At 39.4% G+C, this 22513-nt stretch overlaps 1 protein-coding gene across 1 annotated transcript in view; it reads left to right on the forward strand.

Moving 5' to 3' along the window:
* The window catches only part of HAS2 (hyaluronan synthase 2), a 30166-nt gene extending 23507 nt beyond the window's left edge, over positions 1–6659 (forward strand). Inside the window, exons 3-4 of the mRNA XM_045453792.1 lie at positions 1525–1626; positions 3728–6659. Coding sequence (XP_045309748.1) covers positions 1525–1626; positions 3728–4657 — 1032 coding nt within the window. The 3' untranslated portion in view covers positions 4658–6659. The remainder of the gene's footprint in view (positions 1–1524; positions 1627–3727) is intronic.
* Positions 6660–22513: the final 15854 nt, after the last annotated feature.

Consider the following 22513-nt stretch of genomic DNA (forward strand, 5'->3'; position numbering starts at 1 on the left):
TTGGACTTGATAAGTCTGTCTAATACTGGAAAATGTAATTAGGAAGGCTGCTATTCCACAGGGTATAAGCCCTGTGCTCTGTATCAGCTTTACGATGATACCAGGGATATTTTGGTTTCTCATCTCCCTTATTCTTCTGTTTCATTTTCCAGTTGGCTCAGAAATCAGGCTGGAAAGAAAAGTATTTGTAACCTGGCCCCCTTGGGCCTCCAACAGGAATGTTCGTCAGAGATTCACTAATATAGACTAATCCCAATAACTTTCTTGAAGTCATAATTTGGTTTGGTTTCAGAATTGCTTTTTTGGACCCGTATAAAGATTTAAAAAAAATTTTTTTTGATCTTTATTTATTTTTGAGAGAGAGAGAGACAGAGTACAAACAGGGGAGGAACAGAGAGAGAGGGAGACACAGAATCTGAAGCAGGCTCCAGGCTTGGAGCTCCGAGCTGTCAGCACAGAGCCCGATGCGGGGCTCAAACTCACGAACCACGAGATCATGACCTGAACCGAAGACGGACGCTTAACCAACTGAACCACCCAGGCGCCCCTGAAGATTGTTTGTTTGTTTTAATTTTTTTTAACATTTATTTATTATTGAGAGACAGAGAGACACAGAGCATGAGCAGGGGAGGGGCAGAGAGAGAGGGAGACACAGAATCCAAAGCAGGCTCCAGGCTCTGAGCTGCCAGCACAGAGCCCAACGTGGGGCTTGAACCCACAAACTGCGAGATCATGACCCGAGCTGAAGTCTGTCGCTTAACCAACTGAGCCACCCAGGCAACCCCCCTGAAGATTGTTTTTAAGAACAACTATTAGCATGTCTAGATTGACTTCAGATAATTTACATTTGCTTTTATGTACAAAGGGCTGGATGAATACTTGATGCTTTAGGATAAAAAGGTGGTCTGCAGATATGCTCCCTCCCTTTCTGATGTTGTGTCAGTTGCTAAGTCCTGCTCTTATGGACAACTTGCTTCAGAACTATACGACCGAATGGAGGAGAATGGCTTTCCTGTCTTCTAGTTACCATATGAAGATAGGGAGGAAAGTCACTATTAAACATGCCTCCCTTTCAATACACTCTTAGGATTTTATGACCATCATTCAGACCTGAAGGATAAGTTCCCTAAAGGGAAAAAAAAAAAAAAAAACAAAAAACCCATCTATGGTGACCAACCCAGATGTCTACTAAATCCTGGAAAACTGGGATGTCACCTGGGAGATAAGACTTTCACTGCCATGATGAGGAACATCCATGGTAAACCAAGATGAGCTGGTTAGCCTACAAGACCTACCTAGCACGTCACTTCAGCTGTTCTATCCAGCAATGCCATTTACTTCAATACTGAGCTCGCTCTTTGTATCGATTGTGACATAACAAACGGTCATCCCTTGCAATAAATACTTGCTTATTGAGGCCCCGTGACAATAAGGCTGAAGACATAATATATATGCCCAATTTTGACTGTATTGACTACACTCCTGCTTCTTCCTTTAACTCATTTTGTACTTTTTGCTTCACAGGTTTGTGATTCAGACACCATGCTTGACCCTGCGTCATCTGTGGAAATGGTAAAAGTTTTAGAAGAAGACCCTATGGTCGGAGGTGTCGGGGGAGATGTCCAGGTGTGTAAGCCTTCACTTTCAGCATGAGTCGCTTTTAGTTTTACTCTTACTCGTTGATTCATTGAACACGTATTTATTACACACCAAACTCTCTGCCAGATGTGGCTTTTGGTGCTAGAGACACATTAGTATGTGCCTTGACCCACTTTATTGCCTCTTTCCTTTCCTAAATTGAAAAACAGAATTAGGATTTCTTTGTTTAACCCTGGAATGTAACCTTTGTTTGCTGTGGCTGATAAGTGATATATATTTAATTTAAATGTGTAATGATTTCTACCGTATCTTCTTGAACCATAACTTAATGTTCTGGTAAAATCTGATGTTAGACTTCATTTAGCTGTGAAGGTAAAAAAAAAAAAAAAAAAGGAAGAAGGGCAGATGATGGATTCTATATTTTATACCTATGTATTTAAAAGCTGGTCAATATATGCTTGATTAAAAATCCAAATTGGAATACAAAGAAAGAAAAGAGAAGAAGCAAGTCAAATTTATACTGGTAAGAAAGGCAAAGGAATAATTAATTAATAAGTGGATTTTCTGATTATGATCTATTTCCCACTTTTTTTTTTTTTTTTTGAGAGGGAGGAGGGGCAGAGGGAGAGAAACAGAGAGGGAGAATCTTTTTTTTTTTTTTTTTTTTTTTTTTCCAACGTTTATTTATTTTTGGGACAGAGAGAGACAGAGCATGAACGGGGGAGGGGCAGAGAGAGAGGGAGACACAGAATCAGAAACAGGCTCCAGGCTCTGAGCCATCAGCCCAGAGCCCGACGCGGGGCTCCAACTCACGGACCGCGAGATCGTGACCTGGCTGAAGTCGGACGCGTAACTGACTGCGCCACCCAGGCGCCCCCAGAGAGGGAGAATCTTAAGTAGACTCCAAGCATGAGCCAGAATCAAGAGTCGGCTGCTTAATCAACTGAGCCACCCAGGTGTCGCCCTGCTAATTCTCTTTATTTCCCAGTATTTGCTATAAGTGGAGGAACAAGTAAACAAATATTAATGAAGGCTACTTGGAATATGTGGGATTGGAAATGAATATATATGTGAATATGTGAAAATATGTGAAGATTAAAATGAGTGCTTTGTAGGGGCTCCTAGGTGGCTCAGCCGGTTAAGCGTCCAATTCTTGGTTTCGGCTCAGGTCATGATCTCACAGTCTCATGAGTACAAGCCCCACTTTGGACTCTGCTGACAGCGGGGAGCCTGCTTAGGATTCTCTCTTTCCCTCTCTCTCTGCCCCTCCCCCACTTGCACTGTCTCTGTCTCAAAATAAATAAATAAACTTAAAAAAAATGAGTGCTTTGCAAACACGTGATCAGATTTTGGCAAAAGGTGAGAAGCACGTGGAAACTTGACTTTTACAATTTGGGTTCTGCGTTGCTGTATAACCCATTTTTACACATTCATGGTGACACTGAAGGCAAAGACAATGCCTGGAGCAGACAAAGAAGCAGCCTGGTGATAAAAGAGGAAGCATGCAAAATCTAGATGAGAACTGAACAAAACTGAGATGAAAGAAAGAATTTAGAAATATTGCCAAGAAAAAGCTGCTAATTTTCAGTAGCTTTTGCATAGAGCATTATTTCAGGATTTAAGTTTTGGGGAAAGGCCAGAACAAGCAATTTATCACTGGCATTGTGTAAAAGAGAGAAAGAAGGAGAAGGAAAATTAATAGAATTGAATGAGTTGGAAATTAACCAGAACAGGAGAGAAGAGCACTTAAAAACCTTCAAATCTTGGATGGTAGGAAAGAGTGGGAAACTTTAGGATCTGAGAACTAAAGCCTAAAAATATTATAGCATAACAACAAGAAGGACAAAAAGCAGCAAAAAGAGGAGAGAATCATGAAGTAGAAAAACTATTGCTCATCAAGGAGTCCCAATGCATGGACACAATTGATCAGACTAATCTAGTAACATAGAATCAGAGAAAATAAAAGATAACTGTGTCAAAATGAAGAAGGATGCTTCATAGGAGGATCAAATAACACACTTCGCTCTAGGCAGTAACCTCACATCAGCACAGATTTTGTTGGTATTTTAGCTAAGGCTTACCTTTATTTATTCTTTTTTTTTTTTTTTTTTTTTCTTCCTTCTTGCAGATTTTAAACAAGTATGATTCCTGGATCTCCTTCCTCAGCAGTGTGAGGTACTGGATGGCTTTTAACATAGAAAGGGCCTGCCAGTCTTATTTTGGGTGTGTCCAGTGCATCAGTGGGCCTCTGGGAATGTACAGAAACTCCTTGCTGCATGAATTTGTGGAAGACTGGTACAATCAGGAATTTATGGGCAGCCAATGCAGTTTTGGTGACGATCGGCATCTAACGAACCGAGTGCTGAGTCTGGGCTATGCAACAAAATACACAGCTCGATCCAAGTGCCTTACGGAGACACCTATAGAATATCTGAGATGGTTAAACCAGCAGACCCGTTGGAGTAAGTCATACTTCCGAGAGTGGCTGTACAATGCGATGTGGTTTCATAAACATCACTTGTGGATGACCTATGAGGCAGTTATCACTGGATTCTTCCCTTTCTTCCTCATTGCCACAGTAATTCAGCTCTTCTACAGGGGAAAAATTTGGAACATCCTCCTCTTCTTGTTAACTGTCCAGTTAGTAGGTCTCATAAAGTCATCCTTTGCCAGCTGCCTTAGAGGAAATATTGTCATGGTCTTCATGTCCCTCTACTCAGTGTTATACATGTCAAGTTTACTTCCCGCCAAGATGTTTGCAATTGCCACGATAAACAAAGCTGGGTGGGGCACATCTGGAAGGAAAACCATTGTTGTTAATTTCATAGGACTCATTCCAGTATCAGTTTGGTTTACAATCCTCCTGGGCGGTGTGATTTTCACCATTTATAAGGAATCTAAGAAGCCATTCTCAGAATCCAAACAGACCGTTCTAATTGTTGGAACGTTGCTCTATGCATGCTATTGGGTCATGCTTTTGACGCTGTATGTGGTTCTCATCAATAAATGTGGCAGGAGGAAGAAGGGACAACAGTATGACATGGTGCTCGATGTATGATCTCACGTTGTTTGACGTTTGCAGTCACACACGCAGACACACACAAAACCTTAGTTCCTCTTGTGGCATCAGATAGTGCCACCAAAGGAGACATATCACTGCTGCTGGGACTTGAACAAAGACATTTCTATGGGTTTATTTTGATTCTGCCAAAGTAAAACAAGACATCAATGAGAAGAAACTCAGAGTTTAACCTGTTATTTCTATGAAAATGGGAAACATTCTTTGTTTATGCACTTTTTCCTTACTGTACATCCGCCTAACAGTGTTTGTCCTATATACCTCACTAGCCATGCTTTATGTGGGTTATCACGGAAGAAAAGGATTTTGGAAACTCAAGGAAAAGTTCTTTCAACGTATACAACCTAACTTATGGACTGTGTTGATAGCTAATTTTTTTTTTTTTTTTTAGAAAGGATTTTCTGTTTAACTCTACCAAATGAAATGCCAAAGGAAATTTTAAAGGCCGTTGGCTGTGCTGTATTTTTATATAACTGTACTGTGTTTTAAAATTTTGTATGCCAATTTTTAAAGCAAATTTTGCATATTCTATATTTTACTTCTCTGCCAAAATACACCTGTTCTTTTTTATTATTATTAAAATAGGTTCTGAAAAAATTCATACTTAAAAAAAAAAAATCTACCCAAAATGTGAAGCTTGGTTGACTGATGTTGTTCATGATAGAAAGAATAAAATATTTCTCTCTCTCTCTCTCTACCTTTTAAAATGGAATAGTTTCTTTCTGTGAAAAATATTTAAACTTTCAATATTTTAACTTCTTTTCATTTCTTTTAGAAAAGGCCAATATACCTGTCACACTTTGGAAGTAGAAATACGTACTTAGGTGTACAAAATAAAAGGAAAATCAGAAAATCAAGGCCAAAGGGGTAGAAAAGTGCAATTTTTCATAAGATTAAAAAAACAAAAAAAGGGAATGCTAGTCCTTGAAAGAAAACACTAGGCATCAGCACTGGACCGGGTGTCAGAGATTAATAACCTTTGGGGTTTCTGGCAGTGTTTCCTCAGGCTGAGTACAATGGAAAGTGGAAGAAAATTATCTGTATTATTTGGACAAACAAATACAATGCAGTTCATCATTTTGTTCTGTGGCCTGAATTCACCAGATACTGTCCACATATTGAACATAATTTGCTGGTCTTTTTTTTTTTTTTTTTTTTTCCAGCTTACCAGTTCACTTTACATGTTCCCATGAGGTTTACACTGGTGAGTTGGATACATTTTAATAAGTGTGTAGCCTCTAGATATGAAAATTGACACATTTAAGTTCCTCTTCTTTCTAGGGAGGATTTTTTCCTGAATTTATGCAGATAATTGCTTCATCTGTCTTGTTATTGGCCTACATAGGTATGTTTACATAATAAAAATACTATCAAGGTTTAATAAGTGTATCAAAATTGGCACATAAAAGAAATTGATGGACCAGGTACCCCTAACCCGGCTAATTTAGCTACTCCAAGGGCCTCAGTTACCCAGTTTGACATTTGACATGACCCATCTTGCCTTGTAGCTGGTGCTGTGTAGACCTGTGTTAAACACAATCGAACACATGAGTCGTCGCATAGAAAATGTTGTGATGAGGCAGAGTGTGAATGTGGCAAAGGGTTCAACTATGTGCCTCTGTCATTCTGCTTCCTTTCCGTGCAGATGCCTATGTTCCATCTGTCCTACTTAAGAAAAAGCTGCACATTCTACCTTCGGAGTACAAAAGGTACATACCATTCTGCAACTCAAACTCACTGATGGGAGAGTTTGTGGGAAAAAAAACACAGCATGCCAATAAATGAAACTAAAACTTGAGTTTGCCTTTTTAACTATTTATGTTCTAAGTTAAGCTTTGATAACTTTCAAATGTCAAATTCTCTCATTCTTATAAAAGATTGAATTAATTGCCTGTATTTATTGTAGCAATTATTCAATGTATTTCCAGTATAGGATGTATAGTATAATTGATTTTTTGTAAATAAAATATTTTTGATAAGAGTATTGCCTTTTTTTCTAAGGGAAGGGGAAATTTCAAATGAAACAAAACCTCTGTTTTCCTGATGGTAGTGGAATAGATTTAAGAATGGGGTATATAGAAAATAAACAAACATAGTTGGTAAAAGGTAATAGAAATCATTTCATGTTACTAATGATGAAGCAGAAATCCCTCAAATTAGTGTGGTTTGGAAATCTGGAAAACAGAGGAGCGAGAGAGAGAGAGATTCAGTTAATATAATCTTGCCTTTTCTTTAATCTTATATTTCCCTTGGAAGCATCCCAAATTTAGACAAAAATTATTTTATGATAATAATTTATCATAGTGGAGAAAAAAATCACAGATTTTCAGAAAGTTCATAAGCAACTTTATTATTATAAATAATAAAAAAATCTTAAAAATAACTTGAACTCCAATAGAGGGCAATAATTAAATGAATTATGGCATTTTCAAACAATGTAACATTATTGCCCATTAAAATGTTTTCAGAGAACATGAGGATGTTGGAAAAATGTTACATTAAAATTTTATAACCATTTTGTACAGTAACATCTTAAATTTGTAAAAAGAAACATGTTTAAATATCATCTCTACTATTGGGAATATCACAGGTTTCTATACTGTATACATTTTTGTATTTTCCAAATACCATGATCCTGTATTGTTTTTATAATCAGAAAAAGGACAATAAATATTGCTTTTTTTAAAAAAGTGGGTCGGGGCATCTAATAGCATTTCCTGGCTTGAGGAACTCTGATGCTAATCCATTTTGCCACTCATCCCTCAAATTCATCTTGCTTCCTGACTTTCTTTTTATTATTTAGTTCCTGAGAATCTCTCATTACTTTGGCACGGTTACATTATACACACACACACACACACACACACACACACACACACACACACACAATATAAAACAACGTTAAGCCACTGACCATTATTGCCACTCCAGTGATGGTTCTAATCTCAGTGATCAGTGATTCACTTGGTGCTCTGTTAGAGGCTGGCAAAGTTAACATAACGAGCCAGTATACAGGGTAGCCTTTTCTGGCTGTGTGGTCTGTCATGTGACCACTCTTCTCTTCTTTTGGACTACAAAAGCATCCATAGGCAATATGCCAACCAATGCGTGTGGCCAGCTTCCAATAACACATTATGGACACTGACATTTGAATTTATAATTTGCATGCATTTTGAAGTATTCTTTTGAATATTTTTTAGTCATTTAAATATCTTAAAACTATTCCTAGTTTACCATCATTACTAAAACAGGCAACGAGCCAGATCTGGCCTGCCGGCCATGGTTTAAAGACGCTTATTAGTCTATAGGAATCTACTGACTCATCTGTACCATTAAATACACCAACACCTAAGTTTCGAGCACATACCATGCATCAGGTACTGCCAGAGCACATTGTACAGACGGGCTATTTTAGCTCTATCAGTCTGAAGGGGTTCCACTATTTTTGCCACTTACAGGTGAGGAATTTGAGGCTTAGAGTTGATATCTTGAGACCATAAAGCTATTAAATTGTGATGGTGGAATTTAGGTCCAGGCATTCTGATGTCAGAATTACCTTTTAAACAGTTTATACTCAGTGTGCCGTCCGTGGTCCAGCAGCACAAGCAGCGCCTGGAATTTGGTTAGAAATGAAAATGCGTGGGGCGCCCGGGTGGCTCAGTCTGTTAAGTGCATGACTCTTGATTTTGGCTCAGGTCATGATCTTATGGTTTGTGAGATGAAGCCCTGTACTGGTCTCTGTGCTGGGCGTGGAGCCTGCTTAAGATTCTCTCTCTCCTCCCTCTGCCCCTTCCTCTGCTTGTGCACACACTCTCTCTCCCTCAAAATAGATAAATAAACTTTAGGGGGAAAAAAAAAAAAAGAAATGCAAATGCGTGCCCTGCCCCAGACCCACTGAATCAAAATCTTGGGCTGGGCCCCAGAACCTGCTTAATAAGATTCCTAGATGCGGGCACCTGGGTGGCTGAGTTGGTTAAGCGTCCAGCTCTTGGTTTTGGCTCAGGTCATGATCTCATGGCTTTGTGTGTTCAAGCCCTGCTTCGGTTTTCTTTCTCCCTCTCTCTGCCTTCCACCACTCGCACTGTCTGTCTCTCTCAAAATAAATAAATACACTTGAAAAAAATTTTTTATTGTTTATTGACTTTTAAGAAAGAGAGAGAGCATGAGTGGGAAAGGGGCAGAGAGAGACAGACACACAGAATCCAAAGCAGGCTCCAGGCTCTGAGCTGTCAGCACAGAGCCCAATGCAGGGCTCCAACCCAAGAATGTGAGATCATGACCTAGCCAAAGTTGGATGCTTAACTGACTGAGCCACCCAGATGCCCCAATAAGTAAATAAACTTAAACAAAACAAAACAAAAAGATCTATAGATGATTTTACTCACATTAGAGTTTGAGAAGCATTGCTCTAATCTAGTGTATTGGTTTCCTCAGACTAAGTATCATCCCTATGATAACTATCATTTCAAATATTTGCATTTTCCTGTTGAGCTTTCTACATTTAGTATCAAATACAGATGTTGGCAGATACCTGGTTTTAATGCAGTTTACTGAGCACCTCTTATGAGCCAGAAATCAAAATTTATACTCAAAGAGGTTATAACTGAGTAAGAAGGATATGATGATTACACAAACATTTGGTGCAAAATGGAATAATAAAGGTATAAAGAATGGCATGGGGATATAAAAAGAAGGAATGAAATGAATGAATAGTTCTGTAAAGATAGGCTTCAATATAGTGTGGCACTGGGGTGATTCTTTAAGGATGTGTGGCTTTATGGGGACTGAAGACTTTCCAGATGAAAAGGATGTGGTGTGATTTTGATATGTGTTCCTTTCCACAGAATTAACAAGTTTAATTAAGGTGTGGGCAGTATTTAACCAAGAGTTCAGATTTAGCTATAGAAAGAACATCTGACAGTAGATCATAGAAGACCATAACCCAACAGGGAGAAATTCTAGGATGAAGTGTTTGAATGTGATAGATCACGGTACCTGCGGATAATTTTGGATGGGGTTCTAACATTGCAAACTGAGCTACACGGTGGAGGTTTGGGTTTGAATGTCCCACATAAACAAGTATGATTTGGTTCACGTGTGCTTATAATAAACTGGCATTGCTCTTCCAGGCACTTGGCTCCTTTTATCCTGTTCCCTGTAGGTCTCCCTCCAGGTATCCAAATACCATGTTCAGCTTCTGGTCACAACAACCATTTGATTCCCGCCCCCCCCCCCCCCCACCCTTGCCATGTCACTCAACTTCGTCTCTCACCCTACTTAAGACATTCTGTATATCTTGCCTGAACTGTTAAAAACACTTCCTGTCTACCTCTTTTCCTCATTTCTGTTTCATCCAGTGGAGTCTCTACATTTCTGTCAAACTTCTCCTTCTAAGACCTAACTCTGAATAAAAGGTTTAATTTCGTCTCATTGTCAGCAAGATAAAAGCATTACATCTTTACGAATGCATTCAAGGCTAAGGATCTGTTTATGTCCTCTCTTGCAGCCCATAATCCTACTATTTTTTGTGGTCCCACTAAAGTAGTGTTGCTCCCTCGTGTACATATGTTGCTCTTTACCCTAGTCAAGTTTCTTTATTGCAGACATTCTCAGAAACCTCAATGTGCTGATGAGTTTTGTGAATCTGTAAGAGAGGCTCATCGCATAGAGAAGTTCCTACACTTAGATGACTATGGCATCCATTCCATGGCGATGTTGACTAACGTCTGGATTAACATTGTTGTCCTGCAGTATAGTTTAGGTAACTCCAGTATATAATTCCTGACACCACAAGTTGGATTTGTGTTCTTTCAAGATCTAGAAAAAACATGCAAAGCTTAAGCTCCTTATTTCTTGAGTAATCAGCTCCAGGTGTGGAGACATCAGGGGTTAGGGGGGAGAAGCCTTCAGGTTCATTATGGCTCAGCCTGTGGGCTACAGAAACAGGCTCTTCTCAAAAGAGTTCAATTCACCCACTTGCTGTCAGAAAGCTCTCCCCCTGCTCTGGCTTCAGCAAACCTAGGTGACATGTTTTTGCTCTGCTATTTAGGGCAACAAGAAGTTCAATCCTGATACGTTGGGGAGATATGCAATGAGTAGGGAGCCTATTCTCTGAAAGAATTTGGCATTGTATAGAGAACTGACTGAAAATAGGCACAATTACTTTATAAGCCAAAGGGAAGGTTGCCTTTTATCTTGGATTGATTGGTTGTTGGGAGGTAAAATCAAACACATTCATCTCTTAACCAGGTCAGGATAGAATCACAGTTATACATGTTTACTCAGAAGGAACAGAGGCATGAGCATGTCACGTAGGGACACATCCCACTTTTCTAGAAAACACGTGATGTGTCTGTTCAATTAAGACAAAAAAAAAAAAACATAAAGTTTTACGGATATAAAAATCTTGGAAAAAAAGGATCTCTGGGATCAAAATTGAGTGGCTGTTTAAGAGAAGCTCTCAGTACAGTCACAAAAGGAAACTTGAGGTTCATTCAGTCCAACTCAGTTGCCTCAAATCTTTGGTGGAACGAGGCAAGGACCTAAAGAAAGAGAGGGAGAGTGAAGGCTCCTTATCTCAAAGGAATCAAACTGCAATCCAATTATTTTAGCACTTTGCTCAAGGTTGCACATCTGGCTACAAATCTGGGTTTCTTTTATCCAGATGTTTTGGCCTGCTTTATACTGCAGAAAACCTCAAATTAGCGATTTCTGGGCAGCTACCCTACTCTTACATCTGACATTTTGAGGCTATTCTTAAATCCATTCCCCTCAAAAGGGGTTGTAAATTATAAGCTTTGATATTTGGATTTTAAATAAAAACCCACCCTGGGCAGTCTACAATACCTGAAATTTTCAGCACTGTGAAGAAATATCTTAACATGTCAAAAATGGATATTCCAAAGTTCTTGCCCTAAAACAAATTGTTGCCATATTTCCCACTTTGGAAGTGCATAAGGCCAGAACAAGTGTGGAGGTCTGACTTATTGTGTATTTGGGCTTTGGTTGCAGATTAACTTAAACTTGAGAAAATTATCCCACTTCTTATTTTCCTCATCTGGATAATGGGGGTGACACATCTCAAAGTTACCGTGTCAAGACAGCCTATGAAAAGTACCCTAGGAAAGAAAGTTGCCACAGAATGGAAATTTAGTAAAATTTTCTTTTCTTTTCCCCCTCCTTCCAAAGCAACTAACTTTAATGCAACTAAAGCAATGCTCCTTTTCTTAATTTGTTTCCTTCACTTGTTCCCTACTTTCTTCTTAAAATTTCTTTACGCAGCAAACCACTGAACCAAGGGCTGGGATGTTTAGCTCAAATACCAAGGAATTTTTCTTCTTAGGAATGCATTTTATCTTTATTTTGTTTCCAGGTTCATAATTCACTATGGTACAAATTGACTATCACATGATGAGGCAGCATCAGCTTCTCCGGGCCCGGGAACTTAACAGATACGGCGCACTTTAAATTCTGTTTGTGTCCCTTTCACAGTTGGTGTTTTTAATTTTTAATTTTATTATTTTTTTATTTTTAAAATATTTTCATTAATTTTTTTCATGTTTATTTATTCATTTTTTAATTTATTTTGAGAGCTGCAGCCACAAGCAGGGCAGGGGCGGAGAGAGAGAGAGAGAGAGAGAGGATCCCAAGCTGTCAGCACAGAGCCCGAAGCCCAGCTCTTTTTTTAGACCTTGACCTGAAGTGTAAGACCCTCAGAGCAAATGCCTCATGTGTGGCCAGTACACAATTCATTCTCCCTGTGAGAGGGTGAGTTGAAACTTTTCTGGTACCACTGAAATGGGATTGGGCATCCGTTTCTGGACCTGCCATGATTTCAATCTTGCAAAAGCCACCAATTCCACTGGTTGTGTCCTTCAATGTACCTCAAATGTGCATTTTAAATCACCCAATTGTTGGTTTCTATATGCCCTTAAGATTTCTTCTAGGAATAGGTGGCCTTCTTTTCCTTTAGACACAGAGCAGGTGAACTGCTATAATTGCCTAGTGTGTTCTGACTTTGAGAAGAGCACTCAATACAATTTTGTGTCTGACAAAATAAATATTTTGAAATGTCTAGAACAGGGTAGATGAGAAGTAGGAAGAGCATGGTGTTGGCATCAGATGGATTTGAGTCCTGCCTCCACCATATTCCGGTTGACTCTTAGTGAAAACCCTAGTTTTTTTCATTTGTAAAAGCATAACAACTCCCCTGCCACAAACCTTATAAGGCTGCTGTTGGGGTCAATACAAATAATGGAAGGGAAAGGCCATCGGAAATTCAGAAAAATCCTTCAGATTTGAGTTCCTGTTGTTAGTTCTGAGCGTCAAGAGGCATTCAGATTTTTACCATGGCTGAAGTGAGATTAGGGCCCTTAGTCTTAATGGACACTTTCTATCATCCTTATTGCTACACCCTAGTTGCACTGCCATCATCTTGTGCCTGTTGTCACAGACATCCATCTGTCCTCCACTCTCACTCCTTGTTATTTTTCCATGGAGCAGTCAGTGGGAGATCATGTCACGTGCCTGCTTAGAAGCCTTCAAATCCTTCAAATGTGTCTTCTTATCTTGAGATACTATGCTCCACAAGGTCCTTCGTGATTTGCCTTCTGTTTCCATGACCTATTGTTGAATTCCCATCTTTCTTCCTTATTATACAACGCACTGGAACTCTTTCTGGTCCTCAACCAAGACAAGCTTGTTTCCACTTCAAGATCACTACCTGTTACTATGTATTTTGCCTAAGAACTTAGCATGCTTGGTTTCTTATTTAGGTCACCTCCTCAGAGAGGCCTTATTTGATTCTGCTCCCTAAAGTGACAACTCCATTCCTAGTCACTTTCTAACACATCATCCTGTGATTTTCCTCAACATTTTTACCATTAATGGAAACTAAAATATTTATCGATTTGTTTACTTGACTCTTGTCTCTCAGCTCCTAGAATAAAACCCAGAGAGCAGGGGTATAGTCTGTATTTCAGAGCCTAGAACAGTGCTGGATAGATAGAAAGTGCCCAGTGAATACTGCTAAGTACATACAGGTATAAAGTAATGGTGCTAACTGCTCAACTTTCGTAAATCTTGTACCTGCTTGCTCCAAATTGAAGCATAGAACAGGTAACAGAGGACATCAAGGGTATAAAGAATGGCTCATTTGTTATTCAAATTTTAAAAAGGGATTTTCCTCTTCTCTGCTGTTCATTTCCATGAAGAACTTACCCCACATGTTAGACCCAAGGAAATACTTGAAACTGTGTGGCTTGGTTATTTATATACAGACTGTGGATCTAAATTTTTTTTCCATGTTTTAATCAATATTGCATAGATGTGGATTTAAGCACACAAAGAGGGTTTTCTGTTTTTTACTATCTTTGATAGCTGACAACCTTCTTTTTATCTCTGAGTATCTGGAGAAGATAACTTTAAAAAGGGAAATACGCTACTTCTGTGTGCATTGATGACCACAGCTATTGCTTGCCCAATTTTCAACTCCACCCAGGAGAAGTCCCACCCAGTCCTGCCAAGAATCTAGGAACTGGATGGTAATTTGGAACCAGTACTAGTTTTCCCCAAGTATATTTTTGGCAGAAGAAACAGCTAGAGATTAAGGAGTGTGAAGCGGGCTGAAAGCTTCCATTGACCTTCTGGGGCCTTGATTAAGGCTGCTTATGTTGCCGTGACTCCATCAGATGGCCACCTTCCAAACTGTTCAAAACATTACTTCCGGGCATATAGAGCTGATATCTCAGTGCAGGGATAGAAGCCCAGCCTGGACAAGGTCCAGTTAAGAAAGCATCTCCATTGGAATACTATCTGGAAAGGGACAAATCCAATGATGCCATAGGCATTATCTGCCTTCCCTTTCCATGCTTGAATCATTTCCTTCATAGACCAGATAATGAGCAGTCTACAGAAATATAACTGGGTGAGAATCTGTATATAAACATTGAATTATTTCTTCAGAGTTGATCTTGTCCAGCTGAACTTCTGGAGTCAGACAAATATGGGCCCCAGCTATAATCTCATTGTCTCTTTCTACCATCATGAATGAGAACATGTATGGACCAGTGTCTTTGTCTTATTTCGTTTAGTCTAAACTCACTGATAAATTCTTCTTTTTTTCCTGTTTAAACTAAGTTGACAGATGTAAATCATACAGTGGATGGAGGCTTTGATTGGGGGTAAAAATTAGTAGACAATCACTTTAATTCAACTGATTCCTATTCATGACTATTTCGCCAGTCCTGATTAGTTCAATCAACTTGTCACGTCATCCTGTGAAGTAACAACCTCTGTGAAGCCTTTTGGTAGTCGCTAAACTCCATCTGGGAGTCAGTGACTCCATCTTTTATTTCCAAATGGCACTTGTATTTTCCAGGAATAATGCCCTTAATATAAAATACTATATTTAATGATTTAAAAGTTTCTCTCTACTTTCTAACAGGCCGTGATATGCCCAAGGAGAAGGGCTGTATCTTACTCATCTTTTTCAAAAATATTTTTTAATGTTTCTTTGTTTTTGAGAGAGAACGAATGGAGGAGGGGCAGAGAGAGAGGGAGACACAGAATCTGAAGCAGCTCCAGGCTCTGAGCTGTCAGCACAGAGCCTGACGCGGGACTCGAACTCAGGAACAGCAAGATCATGACCTGAGCCAAAGTCAGACATTTAACCTACTGAGCCTCCCAAGTGACCCTCTTACTCATCTTTGTAAACATATCTTACCTCCATGAAATGCTTATTGACTGAAGACTTTGTATTTGCTGATCATGTGAGTAAATAAGTCATCAAGTGAGTACATAAGAGTTATTTATCTTAATTTAGCAAAAAATACAGAATCCTTAAGTCAATGACAAGTAAATTTTGGTTGAGAGCCTGCCAAATGACAAGCAGTTTTGAATAAACGATTTCATAAACACTGAACAAGCCTATAAATTAAACATTAATATCCTCCCCCGCCTTTTTTTTAGTAAAAAGGTGTCATGAAACATAGGGTTGAGGGAGTGAATGCCAAATTCAAGATATCAAAACCAGGAAAGTCTCTCACTTAAAATAAATTTGTTCACCAAGTGGCCAAAATTGTGTTTTACTGAATTTAATTAATTAATAGAAATCAAGTTAAGTGGCAACAACAGAGATATCCCTCAGAATAATGACATTTGCTATTCATCTTCCATAATAACCCCATTGTATAGATGAAGAAATTGGGGACTCAGCAATATAAAAAAATTACTAAAGTCTATAATGAGGCAGCATTAATTCAAAACAGATTTATTTCCTTCAAGTCTGATGCTCTTTCCAATTTCTCATAACTTCCTTACAATTGTTTTCTTCTATAAATTCTAATAGTATTACATTAAATCATATCTCAATAAACACATTTTTATGGGGTGTTAAAATAATGGAGTCCATTTATGTTACTCTGATTACCAAAAAACAAAGATATGTGTTTATCTAACAATATGCAGCTTAGAGAATCTAAAAGGTTGATGCATCTAAAATTGGAGTGGTTAAAAGCATAGGTTTTGGACTAATTTGGGGCCAAAGGTGTGAATTAGAATCCCAGCTCTGCTATTCATAAGATGGGTGACACTGAGTAGGTCACACAGACTCAATGAGGCTAAATTTCCTCCTTTTTAAATAATCTTTTTCTTGATTGCAATGGAACAAGACTGGCTAATCAAAGCAGAGAAGGAATGTGTTGGAGTTGCTAATGAGGAAAGACCAGAGAACCAGGTAAAGAGGGTGGAGACATTAAAGGAGAATTCTCATCCTGAGTCTTAACTCTTTTCCATGCCCACCTCCCACAAGGAATGACCTTCAGCCCACTTTCTTTAAATTATCACAAGGGAGATTCTGATTGGTCCATGAGTTTATTCTGATAGGTCACATGACTACTCCTTGGCTGAAATTGTGCAGAGCTCTTCAATAGCCATTGCCATCAATTCTGTACACAATATAAAGGAGGTAATTCTCCAAAAGGTAGCACAAATCCTCTTATCAAAAACAAAACAAAACAAAATAAAAACAGAAAAACCCCACACAAGCAAAAAAACCCCAAAAAACCCAGGAGTCCCCAAAACAATAGGCATCTAAGGAACTCCTTCATAGGGTTACTGTGAAGGTGGCAATCAGAGGGCAGGAAATCAAAGGAGAGTAAGAGAAAGGAAGAGATCTTTGGTCTTCAAGTCCCAGATTGCTTGATTAATACCCATATTAATGATCAGGGTTTTATGATTTTACAATTAATTTTAGATATTTTAGAATTTTAAAAATGTCCTATGAAATTGATCATTAGTTGAGGAATCAGGAAGAATTGCAAGAGCTTTGATTTTCCTGCTATATTTCTATAGTTAAAATACTTCCTCCATGAGGTTAAGGAAGCTCCTTTGTCGAAGGGAGATACTAAAATATCAATAGGAAGCATGCTTTCAGGTCAAAAGAAACTTTAGACACAATCGTGTTTATCTACATCAGAGAGAAAAGCTAAAAGCTCAGAAGAGAAAAGGGGTTGGCAAAGTATATTTTGTAATCCTAGGTCTTTATCAGTTATACGGAGAACTAGAAACAAAAGGCCAGACCAATGAGGTCACCTATAAAATCCTTTTTTTTTATACATGTAATTCTTGAAGTTCATGTGCGCCTGGCTGTTTAGTGGGTCTGAGTCATGATTTGTACACCGTGAAGACGAGTTGTATGTCGGGGGGTCAGAACTCCAGAAGCAGTGGACAAACATTAACACTAAGCCAGGTCTCTGAATAAAAAGCCAAATGGTCTGGTCTACAAGCTGTGGAAAGGAAGTCAGTGAAAGTGATGGAGATCTGGTCTGAGGGAAAGACTAATGCTATCTGACTTTCCCTTGGTAGACAGTGGTTTCATTTGTTCAGAGATCACTGCCTAGACAAAGGTTACTTGAAGACACCTAATCTTCTGTCTTCATTTTTGAAAAAAAAAAAAAAAAATATATATATATATATATATATATATATATATACATGGATCCATATGCCATGCACATAGCTTTTTGGAGGTTTAGCAGAGGACATGGCGTTCTGGAACACTTAAGTACCCTGAGCTCTCTGTAACAAAGAGGAGGGTCCCTGGCAACCTGCCCCCATGACAAAGCTTGTGTTCAAACTTTAGGCTCCCCTAGGGTTGGCAATGATGGTTTTCATTTAGGCCTGGTTGGGCCCCCCAAGTAGAAGACTTGGAGACTAGTTCTGAATCAACTCTGTCATGCAGTTGCTTGGGGGTGCCAGATTTGAGAAGAAAAAAAAAAAAAGGCAAAACAAAAAACACTCTCGAAGTCCAGAAAAGTTTGGCTCAAGCGTTTGCATATAATAAAAAATAACAAAGAGGAAGAAAAGTGTGTTTGTTCTCATGAAATACAGAGTCAGTGCTTTTATGTCATCATCAAAAAGCAGTGTCAAACCTCAGTCACAGCTGCTGCTAAATGCATCGGAGAAAGACCCTGAAGGTGAGTGCTAGGGTGGGATTATGGGAATCCTTGCCTGACAAATCTGTGGGTTTCGACAGCCCGGCTAATTACAGGGCAGGGCGACCCAAACACTGGCTCTGACAGAGAGACTGGGTTCCACACTCGGGGTAGTAACTTAAGCCACCCTGGGTGTCCAACCTCTGCTCTCAATCTACCCTCAGAACAGGCTGTCCTCAGGCTTAGTCTACAGAACTCCAGAGGACAGAGAAGGCAAAGAGGAATTTTTGCGTGCCCTTTAAAACTCCAGCTGAGTTCAGACTTCAAACAGCAAATGAGAGATTCCCATATCCCTGCTCTTGACTTTTCCCGTAATCCAATCTCCAGGATTTGAAGGGTTTTAAATCAGGGCGTCTCCACCCTGTTTGGAGGGTGTCATGGGAATCTCCAAACAAAGTTGTATTTCGCTTTTACTCCAGCCTGTGGGAATGTGGTGTGAGCCTCTATCAGCTGTGCGAGTCCCCAGCCTTTGGGTTGCGATGGCACGGTGCCAGCTCTCTAATGGTTGCCGGCTTTAGTGATTAAACTCAATTTAGATGCGGAGTGTTGAGGTTTTGCGTGCAAGCTGCAGAATCCGATTGCCTATGGTCGGATTTCAGCGCCACTATTTAAAAATGGCATAAGCTCTGTCTAGTCAGTTAACCCCCGAGTCTGTTTCTCCTTCCAAAAGAAAGAGATAAGGAGAATAGCAAGCATTGGTTGAATTCTTACTCTGTGAAATATGCTCAGAACACTCTATGCTTTCAACTCATGTAATCTTCATAATCCTCCTATAAAGCAGGTACTCTTATCATAATTGTCACCCCCATTTAATTGAGCATCACAGGGCACAGAGTGATTAAATACCATGCCCTGGGTGCCAGGCTCACACACAGCGGACAGGGATTTGAACTCGGCAAGTTTAGCCCCAGTGACTCAGTGTCCACTTACCACGCTGTAGTGCCTCTCCAATGGTAGTGGGAAGGAAAAGTACCTAACTCAAGGTGTTCTGGTGACACTAAATGAGCTCTACATAAACAGGTTGTAGCACAGTGCCTGGAGCACGGTAAGCACTTAGTAAATATTAATCATTATTGATAATGGTGATGGCGGTGTGATGGTTATGAGGAGGCGATGATGCTAATAGTGATGAAGTTTGAGAAAATGCACATCCATCCTTTTCAACCATGTGTCACCTTCTTGAGGACAGGAATGCAGGACAGTGGCGTTTCTCATCACCTTGAACTGATGGAAAGGGAGTGACGCTCCCATCTCTTTAGAAAGAAAGCCCTACCATCTTTATTTTACTTTTTTAAAGTCTATTTATTTATTGAGAGAGAGACAGAGACAGAGAGATGGGGGAGGGGCAGAAAGAGAGGGAAAGAGAGAATCCCAAGCAGCCCCCATGCGCTGTCAGCTCAGAGCTGGATGCAGGTTCGAGCCGAGATCAAGAGTTGGACGCTTAACTGACTGAGCCACCCAGGAGCCCCAAAACCTACCCTGTTTAAATAAAATAAAAAAAATAAAGGGCTCCACTGTTCCTGGGTGACTGTGAAAGGGAAGGAAAGAAGAAAAAAAGGAAAAGAGTCAAAGCAAGGATTTCTCTGCCCTCCTTCCCCAAATCCGACTTATCCCTCAGGCCCTGCCCTAGGTGATTCCCACAACAAATTGGGTGCGCACTATTTTGCAATTCTACCAATTAAGACATTTGAGCATGAAACACGAAAGAGGCTAAGAAACCCGCTGAGACACCACAGCCGGAATCTCTGAGCCAGGGTTTCACTCAGGCCCGGGTGCCATGCTGCTGTCGCGGTCATCAGTCATCACTGTTTGTGGAAAATAATTGAAATAACCCTTAGAGCATCCCCAAGGTAACGCTCGTCTCTGACTCTTCCCAGCATTCTCTCATGTGACAAACACATATTGAGCGTCTCATCGATACGAAGGCTGGCTTCCACCACCTCCACGACAGGCCACTGGGCAAGTGTCTGGTCCCAGTTGGAAGCAGGGCTCCAGACCATTATAGCAGGAGGCAGCTGGCCAGGAAGATATTAAGGACACAGACTCATAATTCCAAGCAGTTGGGAGTCTGTTGTTTTAAATACCCTGCAGCTCCTCTTCGGTTCTCTGGAGGCAAAAATAGCTCAGTTGCCAGGGAACCTATGTGTAGCGATAACTTCTCACTAAACAGATGTACAAATCTAAACTCTAAAAGATTGCTCTTTAAAGCTTCCACTGACGTTTGCACAATATAAGATGGGTTCATCATTAACACCCTAAGAATATGTTGTCATGTTGAAATACTATAAATTAAGAGAACACACCGATCACAAAAAATTAGGGACTAGATGCTGTCCCTATCAAGCTCATCTCAGAGTCATGGCCTCCCATGTCCCTCCAGACACTGTAGTTGAACAGAGGTTGAGAAAATGGTTTCTGGGAATTGCAAGGTCAATAAATCAGGTAAATCGATATGGTTAGTAGGATATGGTATAGTAAGTATAATATCTAGACCAGGGAAGATTTTTTTCTTCCATCTTAAACTGAGTCACTATTCTTAGAGTGACCTATGTATTCATTTCCTAAGGCTGCTGTACTCAGGTAGCAAAAGCTAAGCATCTCAGAACAACAGGAATGTATTCTCTCTCGGTTCTGAAGGCTAGAAGTCTGAAATCAAGGTGATGGCAGGATCATGTTCTCCCTAATGCTTGGGGAAAAGAATGCTTCTTGCCTCTTTCTAGCTTCTCACGGTTGCTGGCAATTCTCAGCATTCTTTGGCTTGTAGACTGCAATCTTGTCTCTGTTGTCACATGGCCCTCTTCCTCCTGTGTCCCTCTCCTTTTCTTTTTTAAAAAGTTTTTTTTATTGATTTTGAGACAGAGACAGAGAGAGAGCTTGAGTTTGCGCCAGCGGAGGGAGGGGCAGTGCTTAACAAGCATTCGGTGAATGAATAAATGAATGCATTGACGTAGGTGATGTCTTTATCTCGATGCCCTCCCTTCCTGACTCCTCCACTTGCCTTGTCTGGGAGACCTTTCTTGACCCTTCCTACCACAATTTGTAACTTTTTCAAGACATCACTTTGTTTCCTGGAAAGGAGGAACTGTGTTCCCAACCTTCCAATTCTCCAAAATGCCGAACAGTGCTTTGTATGGAATAAGCACTGAATTGCTCAGTGCAATCAATACATTAGATTGAATTAAATTAGTGCTACCTCTGTTTTCACTTTCTTGGTGAAGTCTGTCCCAAGCTTTGCTTCATACTCTACCTGGTTACTGTCCCTTGTCCCACACTTCGAAGACCAAGGTTTTAGGACAGCTGTCCTAGTCCCTTTAGCGAGGCGATGAACAATCGGACATTTTGCCATATTTACTTCATCAGTTTTTGCTGAAGGTTTAAAAAGAGATATCAGACATGATGATACTTTACCACTAAATACCTCAGTATGCATTTCTAAAAGGTAAGAACATGTTCTTATTTAATGACAAGATTATTATCACACCCAATAAAATACTATAATTGTATCAATATTATCTAATACCATCCTAGTTCATATTCTGCTTTCCCTAAGTATCTCAAAATGTGTTTCATGGTTGTTATATTCAAACTATGATCTAATCAGTTTCCATTCATTCCTTTTGACTGTTTGGTCTTTCAATTTAGACAATTGCTCTGTTTCCCTGCCTTCTTTTTTTCATAACATGATGTTAAATCTAGTTGATGGGTTTAGAGAGTTTATATTTCTGTTCATCTGTATGTTCAAAATTCATTCATAGTCAAAAGTTAAAAAAATTGAGTTCAAAATGGATCACAGGTTTAAATTTAAAATATAAAACTGTATACTTTCATAAAATGACATAGAAAAAAATCTTTGGGGCCTAGGTCTTGGTGAAAAATTTTTAGATATGACACTAAAATCTCCATTCTTAAAAAAAAAATTGGTAAATTGGATTTCATCAAAAGCAAAAAAAAAAAAATTGCTCTGGGAAAGATTCTATTAAGAGAATGACAAGACAAGCTAAGACAAGGAGATAATATTTGCAAACCTCTTATCTGACAAAGGGGTTTATAGAGAATACACAATACTCAACAGTAAGAAAGCAAACAATCTGACTAGACAATGGGTACAAGTCATGAATAGAAGAGGATGTATTTCACCAAAAATAAGATTCAGATGACAAATAAGCCTATAAAAATTTGTTCAATATCACTTGCCATTAAGGAAGTGCATACTAAAACTGTCATGAAATATGACTAACACACTCTTAAGAACTACAATCAAATAGTGACAATACCAAATACCCACGAGGATACACAGAAACTGAATATCTCCTACACCATTGGTGAGAACATGAAGTTGTAG

Source organism: Leopardus geoffroyi, chromosome C3, assembly GCF_018350155.1.
Source record: "Leopardus geoffroyi isolate Oge1 chromosome C3, O.geoffroyi_Oge1_pat1.0, whole genome shotgun sequence".
Lineage (NCBI taxonomy): Eukaryota > Metazoa > Chordata > Mammalia > Carnivora > Felidae > Leopardus > Leopardus geoffroyi.